The sequence below is a fragment of the Ciconia boyciana genome, chromosome 2, assembly GCF_034638445.1.
Source record: "Ciconia boyciana chromosome 2, ASM3463844v1, whole genome shotgun sequence".
NCBI classification, from domain to species: Eukaryota; Metazoa; Chordata; class Aves; order Ciconiiformes; family Ciconiidae; genus Ciconia; species Ciconia boyciana.
In genome coordinates, this window is record NC_132935.1 from 24,613,693 (window position 1) to 24,635,954 (window position 22,262).

Sequence of the window (22,262 nt, forward strand, 5' to 3'; positions counted from 1 at the left end):
GCTGCAAATAGGGGGAGGCAGGACTGACATTCCCAGTGCAAATCAGCTCATCAGTCTTATGGTTGTCTCATCCCATGATGATTTCAAAAAGAAAAGCAACAAAAAGCTTAAAACTCTAATCATTTTACATGTGTTTTGCCACCTCCCCCCACATATACTATTTTAATTCTAAAATTGAAAATAGGAGCTTAGTGTTCCCAATTTAAAAGCATACAAATACATATCCAAGTACTTAAGAACTGTACTCCTTTGAGAAGTCTTAACTTTAATTAAACTCATTAAGATTAGTTTGGCCAAAACTTTGCAACAGACATAGCAGCCAAAATTATACAGGTTATAAAAATATTCTAGTCCCTACAAAGAAACCAAAAGAGCATATGCTATTTGGTTGCATATGCTTACTTGGTAGTCTTGGAAACTTTCACTCGACTGAAAAACAGATGTGCTTTACCAAGTGAACAACACAGAGTACGAAAGTTTTCGTTATAAAGATCTTCATAGATTTGGAGAGAAAGATTGAGTGCTGCAGGCTTTTGTCTTTAGCTGGGAAACAAACCACCAGAACACAAGCTGCTGGCATTTAGTAATCTACCCTTTAGACACACTGAAGCCACAGAAATTTCGTTTACAGCGGAGACTTTTTAAAAGCTTTAGGCATCCTTGAATTAATTCCATTAATGAAGTAGGTGTATTTACTGATATCAGCTCTTTTTACTTCAATTTAAGAAGACACAGCTATTTCCACGCAATAGTTAAATATTTTAAAGACAGTCTTTTTAAAAAACTGCACCCTGATGATCCACAACACACAATCTCCATGCATACAACAAATCAGAAAGTTATCAAATGTAAAATTTGTGAGGATCAACAGATTTGTAGTTCTAATCATTGTGTAATGAAGATTTAAAAAAAATCATTACCTTTGGACCATTATTCTTTGGATCATAATAAACAATTACTAATTCACTTAAATATTTAAAAATTTAAACAGAAGCAAATTTAAAAAAAAACAGAAACAAATTTAAAAAGAAGAAAAATAGGAAAAGATAAGTAAACTATGTGCAACATAACAAAAAAAAATTCAGCGCATATATTAAGAAAAAAAAAAGACAACTTTGAACAAACTGAAATGTACCTTAAAAAAGGGCAGGGGCGATAAATGACCAAAGATAACCAGAAAAGTTTAATACAAATTTAATTATATTACTACCACCTCAGTGCATTCTAGTATATGTTTTATTTTAGTCCAGTATCCACTAAAATTGTAAGTTACAATATAATAATCATCATAATTTTTACAACAGCAGTATCATTTTAAACTATGTGGAAGTCTGTCAGCATTTCCATTTAAGTGTGCTGTCAAGAGACATGTAGTTTGGCCATAGACTTTTGCTCTGCAAAACTGGCATATAGGACTTCAGCTAGGCACAGATTACTTCTCCAAAATTTACAGAACTATTCAGCTAATTTCAAAAATAGGCTTTTTAACATTAAGATTTACTGTCTATATGCAGTAATCATACTGTCACCAGAGAACATAAAGACCATAACTGGTAAAATATAGACAGTCATATGATGACTCCTTGTTATCCCTGAACTGGTAAAATATAGACAGTCGTATGATGATTCTTTGTTATCCCTGGACTTCATATAGATCCCGAAGTTACAAGGTACGTGGTTAAAAGTCCTAATGTCATTGAATATGTAACTTCTTGTTTATAAAACTGAAAATAAGCAAATTTCCAAAGTTGTTACCAGTTACTGTGAACAAAAGAAAAAACCTTTTCTTTCTAATATGCAGAATCAGTCTTTCTAGATTTAATTATTAAATTAAGATCCGCACATGAAAAAATGAAATTTCTGCAAACATACGTACTACCAGACATTTGTATACAAGCACCTAGCATTTCGTGACAATTCTTATCTGGATAAATAGTCATATGGCCATTACCATATCCACAAATCTCCAAATTTGCGCAAAGTAATCGAAGGCATATAGCGGTACAGCACATAAAAGAAATAGGGGTATTTCTTGTGTGTGAGGGGGCGACCAAACCCCCTCACATACGAGAGCCGCCCCCAGAGAGCGCAGTGAACGGGGCGGGCAAACAGGGCGTGGCGCATCAAAAGGGCGTGGTGCAGCAGTTTGCACAGGCAGGGCAACTGGGCAGGGCGCAGTCGCCCTCCTGGCTCTAAAGGGGAACGCAACTACTGGTCATTGCCCTCCCAGGAGAGGACCTAGCTATGGTTTCCACTTGCCCAAAAGCCATCGCCAGAAGGAATGTGGCGACCCAGACAGAGTTCCCACACAACCATACAGCTGTCCAGCTGCAGGGAGTGCCTGAGCCTGTCACTTATATCGGAGGGCAGCAGAGACAACAACTGGTTTTGGTGCGACCAGGTGGGTGATCTGCTCAGCCTCATGGCAGAGCTGAAGGAGGAAGTGGAAAGGTTAAGGAGTATCAGGGAGTGTGAGAGGGAGATAGATTGGTGGAGCCACACCCTACCATCCCTGAGGCCAAGGCAGCAGAAGGAGGCTCCACAAGAAGCACAGGATCCCCTACCCTCTTGCCACCAAGCAGGAGAAGGGAACCTAAGAGACGGGGGGGAGAATGGAAACAGGTCCCTGCTCGGGGCAGCAGGCAGACCCCCCAGCCTCCCTCACCTTCCCACTTGCCCTTACACAACAGATATGGGGCTCTGGAACTTGTGGGCCAGGCGAATGAGGATGTAGGTGAAGGTCCACCCAGGGGGTTGCCTAGGGTAAGCCAGCCAGCCCCACGTATTACGACTGCCTCTGTTAAGAAAAAAAGGAGGATAATTGTCATGGGCAATTCCCTTCTAAGGGGAAGAGAGGGCCCAATATGCTGACCAGACCCAGCCCACAGGGAAGTCTGCTGTCTCCCTGGGGCCTGGGTTAGAGACATTACTAGGAAACTCCCTGGTCTGGTACAGTCCTCCAATTATTACCCGCTATTGGTTATGCAGGTTGGCTATGAGGAGGTTGCGAAGAGAAGTCCAAACGTAATCAAAAGGGACGTCAGGGCACTGGGGCGACTGGTTGAGGGAGCAGGAGCACAGGTAGCATTTTCCTCAGTCCCATCAGTGGCAGGGAAGAATACTGAAAGGTACAGGGAAACTCACATGCTCAACATGTGGCTCAGAGGCTGGTGCCGTAGGCAGAATTTTGGGTTTTTTTGATCATGGGGATGTTTACACAGCACCAGGCCTGCTGGCGACGGACAGAGTTCAGCTATCTCAAAGGGGAAAAAGGATTCTCACCCCTGAGTTGGCAGGGCTCATTGAGAGGGCTTTAAACTAGGTTTGAAAGGGGAAGGGGATGTAACCAGGCTCACTAGAAGGGAGCCTAAGGGTGGCATGCCAATGTTGGGAGTGAAATCGATAACCCAGCTCAAGTGCATCTACACCAATTTACGCAGCATAGGCAACAAACAGGAGGAGCTGGAAGCCATTGTGCAGTAGGACAGCTATGACTTAGTCGCCATCACAGAAACGTGGTGGGATGACTCTCACAACTGGAGTGCTGCAATGGATGGCTATACGATCTTCGGAAGGGATAGGCAAGGAAGGAGAGGCGGTGGGGTGGCTCTATGTTAGGGAGTGTTTCAATTGTGTAGAACTCTGCTATTATGACAATAAGGTCGAGTGCTTATGGGTAAGGATGAGGGGAAAAGCCAACAAGGCAGATATCCTGCTGGGTGTCTGTTATAGACCACCCAACCAGGATGAAGAGGCAGGTGAAGCACTCTATAAACAGCTGGCAGGAGTCTCACAATTGCTAGTCCTTGTTCTCGTGGGGCACTTCAACTTACTGGACTTCTGCTGGAAATACAATGCAGCAGAGAGGAAACAGTCTAGGAGGTTCCTGGAATGTGTGGAAGGTAACTTCCTCACACAGCTGGTAAGCGAGCCTACCAGGGGAGGTGCCTTGCTTGACCTGCTGTTTACAAACAGAGAAGGACTGAGACCACCTGAGGAACCTGAACATACATAAGTCTATGGGACCTGATGAGATGCATCCCAGAGTCCTGAGGGAATTGGCTGATGTAGTTGCCAAGCCACTCTCCATGATATTTGAAAAGTCGTGGCAGTCAGGTGAAGCCCCTGGTGACTGGAAGAAGGGAAACACTGCACCCTTTTTTAAAAAGGGCAAAAAGGATGACCCTGGGAACTGCCGACCTGTCAGTCTCACCTCTGTGCCTGGGAAGATCACAGAACAGATCCTCCTAGAAGCTATGCTAGAGCACATGGAGGACAGGGAGGTGATTCGAGACAGCCAGTGTGGCTTCACTAAGGGCAAGTCCTGCCTGACCAACCTAGTGGCTTTCTACAAGGGAGTTACCACATCAGTGGACAAGAGAAAAGCAATGGATGTCATCTATCTGGACTTCTGTAAAGCCTTTGACACGGTCCCCCCCCACAACCTCCTTCTCTCTAAATTGGAGAGAAATGGATTTGATGGGTGGACTGTTCGGTGGATGAGGAACTGGTTGGATGGTTGCATCCAGAGGGTAGTAGTCAATGGCTCAATGTCCAGATGGACATCAGTGACGAATGGTGTCCCTCAGGGGTCCGTACTGGGACCAGTGCTGTTCAATATTTTCATCAATGACATTGACAGTGAGATCAAGTGCACCCTCAGCAAGTTTGCAGATGATACCAAGCTGAGTGGTGCAGTTGACACGCCAGAAGGATGGGATGTCATCCAGAGGGACCTGGACAAGCTGGAGAAGTGGGCCCATGTGAACCTCATGAGGTTCAACAAGGCCAAGTGCAGGGTCCTACACCTGGGTTGGGGCAACCCCCAGTATCAAAACTGGCTGGGAGATGACATGATCAAGAGCAGCCCTGTAGAGAAGGGCTCAGGGGTGCTGATGGACGAAAAGCTGGACATGAGCCAACAACATGTGCTCGCAGCACAGAAGGCCAGCCGTATCCTGGGCTGCATCAGAAGAAGTATGGCCAGCAGGTCGAGGGAGGTGATTCTGCCACTCTAGTCTGCTCTGGTGAGACCCCACCTGGAGTACGGCATCCAGCTCTGGAGCCCTCAGCACAGGATAGACATGGACCTGTTGGAGTGGGTCCAGAGGAGGGCCACAAAAATGATCAGAGGGCTGGAACACCTGTAGGACAGGCTGAGAGAGTTGGGGTTGTTCAGCCTGGAGAAGAGAAGGCTGCGGGGAGACCTTATAGCAGCCTTCCAGTACTTAAGGGGGGCCTATAGGAAAGACAGGGACAGACTTTTTAGCAAGGCCTGTTGTGACAGGACAAGAAGTGATGGTTTTAAACTAAGGGAGGGCAGATTTAGACTGGATTTAAGAAAGAAGTTTTTTACACTTAGGGTGGTGAGGCACTGGAATAAGTTGCCCAGAGAGGTGACAGATGCCCCATCCCTGGAAACATTCAAGGTCAGGCTGGACAGGGCTCTGAGCAACCTGCTCTAGTTGAAGATGTCCCTGCTCATGGCAGGGGGCTTGGACTAGATGACCTTTAAAGGTCCCTTCCAATCCAAACGATTCTATGATTCTATGACTGGTGGGAGATGTGGTGATTGGAGGCCATCTTGGGCTTAGCAACCATGATATCATAGACTTCTCAATGCAGGGTAAAGTAAGGAGTGGGGTGAGCAAAACAACTACCATGGACTTCCAGAGGGCAGACTTTGGCCTGTTCAGGACACTGGTTGAGAGAGTCCGTTGGGAGACAGTCCTGAAGGGCAAAGGGGTCCAGGAAGGCTGGGCATTCTTTAAGAAGGAAGCCTTAAAGGCACAGGAGCAGGCTGTCCCCATGTGCCATAAGACGAACCAGTGGGGAAGACGACCGGCCTGGCTGAACAGGGAGCTTTTGCTGGGACTCGGGGGAAAAAAAAGGAGAGTTTACCACTTTTGGAAGAAGGGGAGAAGGGGCAGGCAACTCAAGAAGAGTACAGGGATCTTGCAAAGTCATGCAGAGAGAAGATAAGAAAGGCAAAAGCCCAGCTAGAACTCAATCTGGCCACTGTTGTAAGAGATAATAAAAAATGTTTTTACAAATACATTAACAACAAAAAGAGAGCCAAGGAGAATCTCCCTCCTTTACTGGATGTGGGGGGGAGGGAACATTGCCACCAAGGATGGAGGAAAAGGCTGAGGTACTTAATGCCTTCTTTGCCTCAGTCTTTAATAGTCAGACCAGTTATCCCCAGGGAATTCAGCCCCCTGAGCAGGAAGACAGGGCCAGAGAGCACAATAAACCCCCCATAATCCAGAGGGAAGCAGTTAACAACCTGCTATGCCACCTGGACACTCACAAGTCTATGGGGCCAGATGGGATCCACCCAAGAGTACTGAAGGAGCTGGCGGAGGAGCTTGCCAAGCCACCCTCCATCATTTATCAGCAGTCCTGGTTAACAGGGGAGGTCCCAGAGTGGAGGCTTGCCAATGTGACGCCCATCTACAAGAAGGGCCAGAAAGAGGATCCAGGGAACTACAGGCCTGTCAGCCTGACCTCGGTACCAGGGAAAATTATGGAGCAGATCATCTTGAGTGTGCTCAACAGGCACGTGCAGTCCAACCAGGGGATCAGGCCCAGACAGCATGGGTTCATGAAAGGCAGGTCCTGCTTGACCAACCTGATCTCCTTCTACAACCAGGTGACCCACCTAGTGGATGAGGGAAAGGCTGTAGATGTCACCTACCTGGACTTTACTAAAGCCTTTGACACTGTCTCCCACAGCATCCTCCTGGAGAAGCTGGCAGCTCATGGCTTAGGTGGGTGTACTCTTCACTGGGTAAAAAAACTGGCTGGATGGCCAAGCCCAGAGAGTTGTGGTGGACAGAGTTAAATCCAGTTGGCAGCCAGTCACAAGCGGCATTCCCCAGGGCTCAGTTCTAGGGCCAGTCTTGTTTAATATCTTTATCACTGATCTGGATGAGGGGATTGAGTGCGCCCTCAGTAAGTTTGCAGACAACATCAAGTTGGGCGGGAGTGTCGATCTGCTTGAGGGTAGGAAGGCTCTACAGAGGGATCTGCACAGGCTGGATCGATGGGCCGAAGCCAACTGTATAAGGTTCAACAAGACCAAGTGTCGGGTCCTGCACTTGGGTCACAACAACCCCATGCAACTCTACAGGCTTGGGGAACAGTGGCTGGAAAGCTGCCTGGCAGAAAAGGACCTGGGGGTGTTGGTTGACAGCCGGCTGAGCATGAGCCAGCAGTGTGCCCAGGTGGCCAAGAAAGCCAATAGTGTCCTGGCTTGTATCAGGAATAGTGTGACCAGCAGGACTAGGGAAGTGATCATCCCCCTGTACTTGGCACTGGTGAGGCCACACCTTGAATGCTGTGTTCAGATTTGGGCCCCTCACTACAAGAAAGACATTGAGGTGCTGGAGCGTATCCAAAGAAGGGCAACGAAGCTGGTGAAGGGTCTGGAGAACAAGTCTTATGAGGAGTGGCCGAGGGAACTGGGGTGGTTTAGTCTGGAGAAAAGGAGGCTGAGGGGAGACCTTATCGCTCTCTACAACTACCTAAAGGAGGTTGTAGAGGCGCGGGTGCTGATCTCTGCGCCCAGGTAACTAGTGATAGGACGAGAGGAAATGGCCTCAAGTTGCGCCAGGAGAGGTTTAGACTGGATGTTAGGAAAAATTTTTTTACTGAAAGGGGGGTCAAGCATTGGAACAGGCTGCCCACAGAGGTGGCAGAGTCACCATCCCTGGAGGAGTTCAAAAAACGTGTAGATGTGGCACTTCAGGACATGGTTTAGTTGACGGTTGGCCTAGATGATCCTAGAGGTCTTTTCCAACCTTAATAATTCTATGATTTGACAAATTGGACATGATTACTAATTAACTCCCAACCTTAAGTTTACAACAGCTTAGAACTTCCTGAATCATCTCATGAGTCAAACGAATGCTGTATCCCAACTGAACGAGCAACACTTCTAAATTATATTCTTGAGAAATGCCCATCAAAATTAATCTCAAAATTGACTATTTTGCAGTGCATACACCTGAAGATTATTTTTTATTAAAACTTGGGAAAAGCCTGGTATAAAGCCTGTGTCGATTTAAAACAGTTCTCAACTAATTAAATGGGCACCACTGGTATTCGTTGACAGACAGAGGGAAGACAAACCTTACATATATGACTACTCAGAGCAGAAAAAAAAAGTAGGAGTGAAAGGTAGTTTAGTCTCTCCACCAACTCGGCATTTTGCTTCTGCACTGCAAAATCTAAACACGTCACCTAGTGTCAGATGTTCATGAGTAATATTGCATCGCTGCTCACTAGGAATGGAGCTTGGCTTGCTAATCCATTTCACGTTGTTCACTACATAGTGTTAATACACTGAAGTTTCTCGTTATTTATAAGAGTTTGAGCTACCTTTGAAATAATAACGTAAGTAAAATCCTTTCCATCTTATTGCAGGTACCTTAAAGCATACAGTATTTTTTTCTTTAACAGATTATCTGCAGACTACTTTTTTTATCCTTATAATTATTATGTTTTCTTTTTTAAAACTTCAGAAAAAATAGAAAAGATAAGAGAGCATTAGTTCCTTACTTACATGCTGTTATTGTACATAGAATAATTGCATCATATGAACAAAACACAATCAAAAAAATCCCTTTAGCAAAAAAGAACTGCACTAGCTTTTCATTTTACTTTAAATTTCAAAGCAGATTTTGAAAAACCTCAAAACTTCACAAGTTAGTAGCAAAAAAAATTATTTTGGATACCTACTTTAATAATAGATGGCATTTTGGAGTTGAGGTTATCATAAGTAAAATGCAGACGAGTCCTGAAGGAACATTTGTACAGTAGAGGTTCCTGGTAAAATTCAATTTTACCGCTAGCATTTCTCTTATCAAGACATACTGTGCAGTCAGAAAAGTTGATCATCTTCCTCAGTACCAGATCGGTGGCTTTTAAAAGAAGTATATAGGTTAAAAAAATATAATGCATAAAAAAATAAATTATGCATGCATGTTCTTATCTAGAAGAAAACAATCAAGATAGTTGTGTGGTCATTATTTAAATCATCAGCAAAGTACTTGCTTGTGTGTCTAAAGAGAAAAATTTAACGTGTCACAGACTTTTTCAGATGAATACTTAAAAAGTAAGGACAAATTAGTTACACCCAATTCAAATTTTCATCCCTTCACTGTACCTTAGATCTGTTTATAAAATAAGAATACTGCTTCATGTGCAAGCATAAGACCAATAAATATTATTCTCGTTATTCTCCCAGAAAGAATCTTGCATATTTTCCTACAAAGTTTTCTTTCGAATCTTCCAAAGCAAACAAGAGCTACTATAGCGATCTCAACGTGAAACATATTTTGTAATTTTGTCGTATTAGTTTGTAATAATTTTAGCTAGAACAAAGAAATGGGTCCAGTGGTCAGGAAACCATTCATTAAATTCCCCATTCTACTGGAGATCATCTGTGTGATCTTAAAATACTCTTACTGTGCCCAAATTCCACCTCTACCAAATGTCAGTAAGGACATCTAGACTTACAGGTGAACCTTGGTAATTCAAAGACTGAGACATTCAGATTCTGAAGACCAAGAGAAAAATCAAAAACTTGGGTTTCTTTTTTCCTGAAAATGTGAAGCAAAATTAAGCATGTCTTGCAATTGGTATGATGTGCTCACGACAGTACAGCACATTTTACTACCTCTCTACCCAGCCTCTTTAGAGAGTTTTAGGATCATCACAAACAATTGCAATGGAACACCTTAAGATGCTACTGCTCATTCACACAAATATAGAGATTGCCTAAGCACTCACTGCCAGCAGCAAGCACAAAATGAAATGCAAGCACAGAAGGATGGCAAGTATGAGCAGAGAGGACTACAAAACATGTATAATTATCTGTGATCATACAAGTATGCGTTAAGAATCAACCTATATTATTTATAATTGGCTCTTCAAAATTAAGGACAAGGGAAAAACTGGTAAGGAATGAAAACAGGCAGGAAGTATCTTACTTCTGACATAAAGAGCCAATTTTACTAGACTTGCAAATTTCTGTATCAGTTTAAGGGTGCCTCCACTGTGACACCTAAAACCAAAAAATATCTGCTCACCAGAGATGTCCATAAATGCTCGATCCCAAAACTCATCCACTGTATAGCACTCTGCAGAAGTGATATTGACTGAGAGAACAATATCATCCTCAACATATTTCAATATGAGATTGTTGATCACAATGTTGACATTGTTTACAACACGCCTAATCAAACTCTGAACATAACCTGTAAAATAAAACAAATTATTAGGAGTTATAAGGAAGACATGATGCTAAATTCATTTTTTACTTAAGTCATTGTTTCAAACTTCTACTCTTTTTTAAAATCAAAATTAAAACAAACCAATTATCATCATCCTTTATGTATCCAAAAATCACAGGACTTAAAAACTCTTTAACATGCAGGGCAGTTAAGTCAATCAGCATCCTGGAAATGCAATAAACTATAGGGAAACAAAAGTAAATACTGGAATATAATATAGTGTAAGTGATTAATTTTTGATGGCAAGAATTAACTTTCAAACTAATTAAGAAAACAGAAGACTCCAGATTATTGTAGACAAGGAATTTTAATGACAGTGACTTTTACTTGAAAGATATTTAGAAATAGGTTTGGAAGAGTGAACACCAGTTGCTAGGTTACTTTTCAAGTATGCATATATTACGCCTATTTGCCTCCTCACCTAGTTTTTTTTAAGAGTTAACTAAACACTAATATGCCTAGTACTTTTTTCATTCTAAAAGCTCATATATCCATGTCATGCTCAGCAAGACCCCTGTGAGGTATAACAAAATCAATTTCTGTCAACAACCCAAATAGTAAGCACCTGCACTGAAGCCTGTTGGGAAGAAATCCATTTAAATTTTTTCAGACGTAATGTGATTGGAAAAATGATGTCGTCTGTGAATTCCCAGTATGTGGTAAACACTCATATTTTACCAATATGGTAAAGAAATTAAATACTACCCATATTCATGTCTTTTATGCATACTGAATGTAACTATGGAGCCAACTCATTTGTGCTGGAAAAAAAAAACAAGCCTTAAAATTTCTATGTTTTAAAATTTATAACATTACTCACTTTCTATCTAAAAATACATTTAATACAGGCTATAGAGGTCTAGTTTAGTAACTACGCTGAAAAAAAAAAAGACAGTTAATGATACAGGCTTAAATCCACAGGCTTCAAGAGTAGTTTTCTGAAACTTGCATTAAATAAGACTCATATCAACAATATTAATTCAAATAAAACTTAAAATGACCATCAGGACATTGTGAGATCAGTAGGAGCAGACTCAGGTTGCTACTTCCATTCTACTCTGCTTTTTCTAGCTATTCATCGTTTTCACACTTAAATATTACTTTTCACCTTAGAGTATATGGAGCGTTTTACCATTACATAAGTGATTTTCTTGAGTACAGTTGACATAAGATGTTTTTCTTTTCTCAGCATTCAAAGCCTCCAACCACCTCTTATTAAACACAAAACATGCTTTCAGCTACCATTAGCAGAATATTTTGATTCTGAACAGGTACATTTCTATGTTTTAAAAGTATTTCAATATTAAAATCTTAATTGTAAAACACATATCATATTTCTTATCATCACTCAGCTTGCTTCATTTTATACTATTCTTGCACATATGTCACCCTTTGAGCAAAGCTAGTTCCAGCAGGTCAGAAATAGCATTTTAACATCTCCTGCCACTTTAATAGGATTGTAATTGTATTAAAACAAAACCCGGAAAATGTTTTAGACCATTGTCTACAGAAACAGGAAATCCAGAAATGCAGTGAAAGTCAAAATTTTGACAGCTTAGTACTGTCAGATTTCTAACAATCTGAATTTACCTTTTTAGCATATCAATCTAAAAAAAACTACTGAAGAATATGTGGAATAACTTGTTTTTAAGAATTTTCACTGACTTCTTAAAATGGTAACATATTTTTAGCTTATATAAATTCCAAAAACCAGATGTATCATTTCAATAATTAAGGGGCATAAGAGACCCATATTCATCACTAGAGTGGTGTAAACTGACCTGTATATAAATAGAAGCTGGTACAAAGCATTTAGTTGCTTTTCTTAAGTTCAGCATAGAAATATTTTGCAGACTATATAACTAGCAACTATAAAATCAGAACCAGTAATTTAATTATGATTTTAAAGCAAGCTACTAATTTCATTGAACAAAGTGAAGCTGTCCCTCCACAGGTCCGAAGTTTTTTCAATATTTTGCTTTCAAGGGTCTTTCAAATTCAATCTAATTTACATTTTCCTGCTTGTGAACAACAAAAACATTACAAATCCAGAAAAAAAAAAAGTGAGTTCTACTGATAGTTTCCAGCAGTATTCAAGAAAAGAGCAACACCACTTTCATCTGTGTGTCTTTTTGCCTGAATGCATAAAAAGAGGGAGCAGAATTCTATCTTCCAAATGAAACAGGGGTCACATTTGATAAAAAAATGTTTCACACTTCTGTGAAGACATTTCCAAACTAGTGGTGCAGTATATTGTTAAAAGTACCATGTAGGTACGAGCTTTCTAATTAAGTTTAGCTTTAAATACACTAGAATCAGATTCTCATGAGTGAGGATCAGTCTTTTAAGAAAATGAATTTAAATTGTAAATCTTACTATTCAAAACAAAGTAATGAAAACATCAGCAAGATCATATATAATACAGTTAAAAAAAGGGGGGGGGGGCGTTTTAAATACAAGTGGGAGAAAACAGGTGGGGGTTGCTTCTTAGTCCTGTAATTTTTAAATATAACACTATGACCACCTTTGCCACTACAATTCAGGTATTCTACGCTGAAGTGACTAAAAATACTAGAAAACCTGTAGGAGTAAGTTCTCTCCTGAGGTGCAACATAAAATCCACATGTATGCTTTTTCCAAATTCTCCAGAACCCAGCAGGCTGCACTGTGCAGTAAGAGCTACGAATGCAGTTTCAGATCCAACCCTCCAAAATATTGTAGCGCTATAGTCCACAGAGTGGTCTATTGATTCAACAGAATTGATATCATCAGACTGGTCACACCTAAACATCTTAAGTTTAGCAGTACTCTATTGTTACCACAGCTACATTTTTAGCTAAGCTCTGCCTAGCTCCATCTCTGAGAACACAGCAGAGCTACAGGTCAAATAAATCTTTCAACAAATTACAACAGTAGTATGATACCTATGTCCTCCAAAGACTAAAACAAACCCAAGCAGATGACTCAACATCTTACTAAAATCCAGGATGTGCAAATTGAAGCTTAGCAAAGCCATATCCTACACCACAGAGAATAAAATCTTCCTATAAGGAGGCCTCTACTCCTCGTGGAGGCTGTTTACCATATGGGACCTCTATATTAGTGTTATTTATGCACCAAAAACCAAAACCAACTGTATTTACAGAACTTCACCACATGGAAAGTAACTTACCGTCCATTCAATAAGGTAAGATTTCACTAGTGCTCTCTGAATCATTAGACTTCACTACCAACATACTCTACGCAGTTGAAGAAGGAATGTGATGACAAGTGAAGGAGGTGATAGTGCCCTACAGTTTCAGAGAAGCACAAAGTACATCTACAGAATCTATCAAATAGTAATGTAAGAAGGCACCAGATCTGATAATTTGCTACAGTACTGCAAATACAATATGTGCAATTTGTATGAGCACACTAATCACTAAGAACCACAATATATTCATAAAAGATGACACACAAACCAATTTTCAATGCACATGTTGCATCTGGATCTGTGGAAATACATCTTTTAGAATGTTTTAACTTCATAAGATGTCAACATTACAATAAGCAGACCTCCAGCCTTTCACTAAGACGACACCTTTCCAGGAGGTCCACAGATAACACTGACAGAAACAAACTTGAGGAACCAAAATTCTAAAACTGTAACTGAAGGCGATATAATCATCCAATTCTTTAGCAAGCCTTTGACTTCTGTTGTTCACAGGTGAGACCCAAAGAACCAAACGCCAAGGAACTGCCAGAGCTGAAGCGCTGTCCATGGTAGGACACGGTGGATGCAGAGTCTCCTGCAATTCCAAGCCACCGGAGTTTACTGGATCTCAGAGCTTTAAGAGAGCCTCCAGATCTGGCTCAAGTACCAATTCCAAAGCAAGATGATACTCTGTAGTACATAATATTCCACACACTAAATTTCAATGTTCTTTCTTGATTCAAGGCAAGTATAAAATTTCTGTTAACAGAAGACAGAAAAAAGCCTAACACAAAACTGTCATGTCTTTAACCCATCTAAAGTTACATGCCCCAAGAAGACAAATTGCAATTCATTCCAGTACTCTCCAATTTCATTTTTCTGCATAAAACAACGCCTCATACTCCAAATTTCTGTGCAAACTCAGAGGTAATAGTAAACAGATATATAGTTCCTTAGGCATTTTTATATCACATAAATATCTCCAAGTTCAACTGAGCTGAATTCCATGTCAGGAAATTAAAAAAAAAAAAAAAAGTGGTGAACATCTCTACCAGTAGATACAGGACTCAATAAGAATTGAGGAATTATTACTCTCATAAAAATAAATAATTCAGGAATTATTACTCTCAAAGAGAAAACCTTATCTTTAAAAATATTATGAGAATCTGAAAACAAAATGGCTGAAAACATACAAGAAAACAACTTAATGTGAATCACTAAGCAGTTAATGAGCTGTAGAAAACAGAGTGATCTGAAATAGAAGAACCAGAGCAGCAGAGGATAAAAGCTAACACACTACCCCTACATTACGTTTGTCATGCTAATCTATCTTGCACTATGAGTTCTATCAATTTAAGAATTCAACAAAACAGAAGGAAAAGATACAAGGATTAACTATGTTCTATTGTAATTTGATGCTATTTTATAATATTCAAGTATTTCACTGACCTTTACGTGATTTGTAGGTGGACAGAGATATAATAGTCTAATTTAGACATTGTGGCCACCTGAATGAAATTTAGGTATTTTCTATCACTCAAATACAATCCAGCTTCTTAAATTATGGATTACCTGGAGGTAAATCAGGGTCAGGAGAAGCAGATTGCTGAACTCGTCGTGGTTTTACTGCTGATTTCATGCTTTCTGTGGTACTGCGGTTTGTTGAACTGGAACCACAACTTTCATGGTCTTCCTGCTAGAGGAAAAGAAAGCAACTGAGTCAACCAAACAAAAAGAAAATAAATGTGGGGAGAACGAGTTGGTAAAGATTTGGTATATTAAACTTCTGTTACTGTTTTTCCATCCATTCAATCCTGTACATGTGTCTAACTACAGAAAATATTACAAAACTAGCGGGACAACATATAAAATTATTTGCAGTTAATGCTTTCACTAACTTTTATTTAAAAAAAAACCAAACCTCAGTCATTTAATTATTAATTTCAAGTGTGAATTAAATTCACACTTCATCTAGCTGCATTTCTGCTGAAACATTCCTTCAGAGACAGAGCCCTGCAGACTACCAAAACAAATAGGAGAAACTACTGAATTTTATGAGCTTACATGCCAACTCATGAAACCACCTCAGACAGTTCCAAGATGTCAGTCATGTCCTTCCTAATACAGCTAACTAAAGCTGATTCACAAAGCAAAATATTTTTGCAGACTTCTAAAATAGTAAAACATGGCTCCAGAAAAGATAAATGAACTGAGGGCACCTGCTCATCTTGAGCTTCTATACAGCTTATTCACCTTAAGGATTTCAGAAGCAGGAAACATGGCTCATAATGAGAGAATATAAGCCTTACAAGATGAAATTCGCAGACACAAGAAAATCTTAATTAGCTGAATTTACGGTTTTAAATACCCCACTAGTATTCCCATTACATTCCAGAATGACAGGTTAACTACACAGCTCAAGTGCAATAAAGCCAAGAAAAGTAATGCAAATATTCTTGTAAGTGTGTTAGAAGAGCAGCTTAGAGAGGAAGCAAATTCTTACAACTTTTGACCCAAGCGAAACTATCTCTTCAATAGATGTAGTCTGTTGCAGAAAAAGAGCAAAATGCTCTCTAGGTCATGGCACTACTAGGATCATACAACATGTTCACAAAAAGAAAGGTTTGGGGAACAAATGTCAAGTACTGCAGTGTGAAGCTATAATATTCTTAAGTCCTCTAACCACCAAAAAGCAAACAGCTCAAACTGTGCTGGGTTTTTGTAAAGGATAGATCATGTGTTTCCCTGCATTCTGCCTGGCATTTTTAATAATCTCAGAGAAGTTACAAAATGAAATCTTCATATTACTTGCTTCTTAATGTTTTTTGCATGAAAAATAAAAAAAAATAAGTTACACATAACAATACATTTTGAAATAGAAGTCTACAACTTCAAAAACAATTGAAGACATAGTTTCTTTCCTTCCACTCCATATTTAGAAAAACAGAACACAGAGGGAAATTCTCTGAAAAAGTGGAAATACCATTTCACTAAGAAAAAAAGATGAGCAATATAGTCTTAGCCTGAAAGGAAAACAAGAAACAAAAAACAACAAAAAAGAAGGCTGAACTTACAACTTGGAGAAACTGCAGAAGACAGACCCATTCATGTATTAGAAGGGTAGAAGATAGCTTCTAAAAGAAGGATGAGTTACCATAAAGGATTTGAGATGCTCCAGTCATTAACACAGTACTGAAACGAACTGTTTGTTGTTTTTTCATTTATGGTTACTTGGCCATTTCAGTCATACACAACCTTCCCATTCCAATGCATGAAAAAAATGAAATGGGTGTTTAGCATCAACTCTGGGGGACATTTGTTTGCTTTCTTATCTCCAACAACTTTCTGACTCTTTTCATCAAGGAATGCGAGTCTCCTGAAGAGACTCTCTCAGAACTTCTAACTACGGTGCAATTTCATTAGAAAGCCACCACTCTCTTCATGGCATACCTAAGCAATAATGACAGCTTGACGCTCTTGCTTTATCTTTAAAAGTGGGGTGACAGAAGGCTCTTCAGCAACGTGTATATTTTGTAACCAGAAAAGCTCACCTCTCCTTCACAACTCCAGCTTACCAAGAAAAATTAGATGATAGACTTTTAAGCTAAAATTTTTGAAGTAACTTTTAACTATACCCTCTTCCTTGGAAACTAGTTCATATGTAGCATGAAAATATTTTTTCAGATGAGTCACCATACTGTTATTTATGTTTTGCACTTGCAAAAAAACCCGAGATGTCAGTGACCAAACAGCTCAATTAGCACATTTCCTTCTTTCCTGAGCTCACTTATGGATTGTACAGAATGCTGTAGTGCAACTATTGAATGATTTGATCTGATAGGATCACATTATGCTTGCCTTTTAATATTTATGTAGGCTATGAGAAAAAGAAAGGGGGGGCCGGGGAAGGCATTCTGGTTTTGAAGTGTTAACTGTATCAAACCTGGCTACATTCAAGTCTAACTTTTCTATCTGCATACTGACACGACCACGTTTGATGAATCTTCTCATAGCTTCATGCAAAATCTATGCAATGTTTTAATCGCCTAGAGTATTACTAACACTTAAAGATGAAATAAGAGTGGCTTAAGCTTTTACCACTTTCAGAGAGTTAGGACACTGGGTTGGGGGGGGGGGGGGGGAGTGTTTGTTTTAAAGGAAAGGGGCAGAGAACCTTTAGGTTGTGTTAATTTTGAAAGAAAGTCTCAAATCTTAACCTATAAATAAATGCAATACAATAAGCTTTTTATATTTCCCTGAGCTACAAGTCTGTTGTGATGGAAGATGGTTGCAATGATTCAGAGCAAGTTGGACCTAAAAGTAATCAAAACAAAAACATACATGTTCCAAGATGGTGACAAAATGCAACATACAAAAATTGATCTCAGAAATATACCTATGTGACTTAATCCACATGAATTAACAGAGTATACCTATGTTTAAGAAGAATTCAACCTGACCAAACATTTGAAAAATTTTTTTTAAATCTGGGATAACATCCATTCACTTCCTTACATTAAACAATTATTAAAAAGGTTTTAGAGCTGCACAGGGTTTTTTTGAGCATGAACACACACCATTTTTCACAGCTACTGATACTTTATAAAGCAAATGTTGTATTCTTTAATTACCAGAAGATGATAACAGTGGCCGTGACCTTATAGGAACTACATTCCTACGTAGGTGTATATCCAAAAGCTTTCTGTATCTGCACACTTCTGCTCAATGTTAACTTTAAGAGCACACTATTAATTTCTCAAACATGTGGCTATCTCATAAGCCCCGAAGTAAAACATGTTCATTAAAGAGATGGGAAAAAAGTTCCAAGCGAACTGCCAAAACTAGCATAATTATTAAACTATTTAACACTGGAACCAACTAGAGTCACACACTGTGTCTAGATCACAGTGATGTCATCAGAAACACCCAGCCAAAAGGCACTAAAACTACTGCGCTCCCATAAATCCACCTCACACCAGATGACAAACATTTTAAAGTTAAAGTCAAAATTACACTGGGGGTAGGAAGGGAGTTACATTCTAAAAGTGCTAATAACTATAGTTATAGTACGAGATTTGATAAATGCCCCTTCATTTTAGCATTAACGAGAGTGATTCCAAACAACAGTGACAACAGCAGAAAAGTAAAAATACTCATGATGTATCTAGAGAGATGATTTTTAAAGAAAATAACACCCATTTACAAAAATATCTTCTCCCACTAGCTTGTATCATAAGTAAAGCCTAGAAAACTTTAAAAAATTTAACATGAGGTCCTGCTTATGGGAGTTGTTATACAAATGTACCTTGGATCAGGACAAATAGAAGTTTGCACAACCAGGCTCCTTTTTCCCTTTTGGCAAATGTGTCGGACCAGGTACTCAGCTGAAATATTTTTAGAGAGCACTATGGTTACATCCAAAACTATGCAGGTCATAAGTAACATGCTAAAGACACCTAAGCTATTAAATTTACATGCACGTTCCTCAGTCAATTTTCTACTGCAACATAACATAGTTATTGCAAGGTTTAAAGCAAACTGCAATCGGCAGCACCTGAACACATACTAGATGAGGTTTATTATGATCTTTCCTAATAAGTGGAGTTTATTATCTTTGTTCATTATTCTGTTTTCCAAACTTAATACATAGTTCTTTTTCTCTTTAAAAAGATACTTTATCATTTTAAAAAATATATAAATCCTATTTAATGTGCAAGACCTCCAAAATGCCTCATAAGCATGCTTAATGGGAAAAAAAGTTTTCTCTTGGGGATCACTTAGCTATTTATGCAAATATTGTCCCTCTTCTTTCATCAAATCAAGTTAAAGATAAAGAAAACTGAGTTCTTTGAAAAGAAAAAAACCACACCCAGGAAAATGTGTAAAAACAATGGCCATTATGAATTAAAATTTTAAAACCCAAACCGATCCTAACTTGCAGAGAGTTCTCTATCACCATTTTCTCTCTTCCTCTACAGAATTTTGCTTTTTCTGATCCTTTGTCATTTTTAAAACAGTGAGCTCAATATCCTTTACAAGTCAGTAAGAGATACATATTTCTATTTCTGTAAAGCATATCTTAAATTGCAAGATGCAAAAACTGCAAGAGAGGAACTCATTTCCCACTAGTGAACCGTGCTTATATGGCTGAGTAGTTAGCTGCCTGTGGCAAGGCTAAAAGTAATATTCAGAATATATTCATTCTAGCAAGGCCTTTGACACAGTCTCCTGCACAGACCTTATTCCCAAATTGGTGAGATATCAACTGGATAGTGGGAGATAAGTTCGGTGAAAAAGTGGCTGGACCATTGGGCTCAAAGGGTTGTGATCAGAGGCATAAAGTCCAGCTGGTGGCTGGTTACTTGTGGCATCCTTCAGCGATCAGTACCAAGCCCATGGTGTTTAATATCTGTATTAAAGACCTAGAAGATGGGGTAGAGTGAACCCTCAGCAAGGCTGTGGATGCTACCAACCTAGGGGGAGGAGCCGACACAGTGGTGGGCAGGGCTGCTATTGACAGGGACCTTGAGAGGCTGAAGAAATGGGTTGTCAGGAACTCCGTGAAGTCCAGACAGAAATGCTAAGTCCTGCACCTGGGATGGAGGTACTCTGTGTAACCGTACAGATTAAGAGCCAAATTGCTAGAAAGCAGCTTTGCAGAAAAGAATCCAAGGGTCCCAGTGGACAGCAAGCTGAACGTGAATCAGCAGTGTGCACTTGCTGCAAAGAGGGACAATTGTGTACTGGGCTGTAATTAGCAGGGGTGAAGCCAGGGGCATGATTCTTCCCCTCTCTTTGGCCCTTGTGAGACGTTATGTGGAATACTGCACCCAGTCGAGGGCTCTCCAGTACAAGAAGGACATGGACATACCAGAACCAAGTCCAATGGAGGGCTACCATGGTGGCTAGGGGGCTGAAGCACATAAGCTCTCCCTCAGGGGAGACTGAGACCACTGGGGTTGTTCAGCCTAGAGAAGGGAGATCCTTCTGCTGTCTACAGCTACCTACTGGGAGGGAACAGAGAATAGGGAGCCAGACTCTCTGTCCATTGCCACTCATCCTCTCACAGTACACCTTTGACAAATCTGAAACACAGGCAATTCCAAGCAGGGCAAAAGCTTTTTCACCAGGAGGGTAATCGAGTATTGGAACAGGCTGCCCAGAGAAGCTGATGGAGTCTCAATCCTTGGAGCTATTCAGCACTTGGCTGGCAAAGCCCTGGAACAACCTGCTCTAACTGGACTTGCTTTGGGCATGAAGTTGGACTAGATCACCTCCAGAGATCATCCTGAATTGGTCTATGATTCCTCTCCATGCAAAAATGAAACAAAAAGTAATAAAAGTTTTTTAAAATATTATCTTAAAAATACACTACAAGTTTCATTAAAATGGTAAGCACTATCAAGGTCTTGCTTTCAAAAAGATATTAATTATGTCCCACTGCTATATAATTGTCAATATGCATTATATACATACACAAATAGACAAATTCATTCATACTACACTTCTGTCTAACCTTGCAACAACACTTCTGCTGACTAGCACAGATCAAGCATTACTTACAAACGAGTCACCAACTTTCATACAGCCTCAATAATTTCACTGCACAATTATCCTGCAAAGAATATTTTACTATGAGTTAACAACAAACAGAAGCTGAAATACGGAAACAGAAAACTAATTTTACTATTTTTCTAATGAACAGCAAACTATAAGCATAACAACACTGAAACAGAGCAAAATCAGTGACTTAAACATGGCATCTGTAAACCTTTTGAAAGATGTGAGTTAATAGTCTAATGCACACTAACTTTAAAATGATATACTTATATGTCTATTTAAAAATTATGAGAGTATAACATACTGAAGATTCAGCCAAATCAGCCTGTGTTACTATTTTGTAGAATAATTAAGGAGTTCTGTATTATATATGCAAATTATATACAGCTTATACATATACACTCGTTGTACCTTCAAAAGTCTATTCAAGACAGTCCATTTGCTTTCACTGTTACAAAACCCAATTTAAAATCCTTTCAAACTGGCAAATCACATACCTCAGAGTGAGTACTCAGAGATTAAGCTCTGTCTTTCTCTAAGGCAGATGAGAGCATGATGGATGGTCTTCATTTTTCTACCTACATTTTTTTTTCAGTACTATTTCATGCAGAAACATGTCAAAAATCAACTATTTAAATTATGTACCAGACTACAAAGGAGAAATACCAAGGAATTTGGGGCAGAGATGCAGTGGCAAAGCACCTTGATGAGTGTGGGGAATAAACAAGGGTAACCTGGTTAAGAATAATGGACAAGCTGGAGCAATCAAGAAATAATTTAACAAGGTGTTAGCCTGCATTTGCATCTTGCTGCATCCGATCTCAGCTGATATTAGATTCAGAAAAACAAGTAGTAGCAGTGACCAGCAAGATACACTAAGATACCTGTACTAGATCAGGAGGTTACATCCATCTCTCAGTCTGTTATCATAAGCCATGTGTTGTTAATTCTATATTAGCGTAGCACAATGTACTCTGAAATAGAGGTATGAGTTAAAAATCCATGTGGAAGCTGTGGACAGGCTAAAATGCTGCCACAGCAGCCCCAACTGAAAGCCAAGAAGCTTGTAGGAAGCCTGTTGCACTGATAGTGCAGTATGTGTGCTGTCTGCCCATTGATTTCTGGGCAATAACATCTCCCTGTGATGTTGCTACCGTTTTGATTAGCCGATTATCTGAGATATTTGAGAGGAACATTCCTGTGTTTACAAG

General features: G+C 39.7%; 1 protein-coding gene across 9 annotated transcripts in view; it reads right to left on the minus strand.

Moving 5' to 3' along the window:
* The window catches only part of VPS13B (vacuolar protein sorting 13 homolog B), a 489,796-nt gene that overhangs the window by 428,717 nt on the left and 38,817 nt on the right, over positions 1 to 22,262 (minus strand). For 5 of the 9 annotated variants that reach the window (XM_072852127.1, XM_072852124.1, XM_072852125.1 and 2 more), the window contains exons 4-6: positions 15,064 to 15,187; positions 10,095 to 10,262; positions 8,743 to 8,924 (exon numbers count right to left, since the gene is read on the minus strand). In XM_072852127.1, the coding sequence (XP_072708228.1) occupies positions 8,743 to 8,924; positions 10,095 to 10,262; positions 15,064 to 15,187 (474 nt within the window). Of the gene's footprint in view, positions 1 to 8,742; positions 8,925 to 10,094; positions 10,263 to 15,063; positions 15,188 to 18,796; positions 18,876 to 22,262 lie in introns of all 9 variants that reach the window. The other 4 variants (XM_072852126.1, XM_072852122.1, XM_072852129.1 and 1 more) reach the window with 3 other exon arrangements.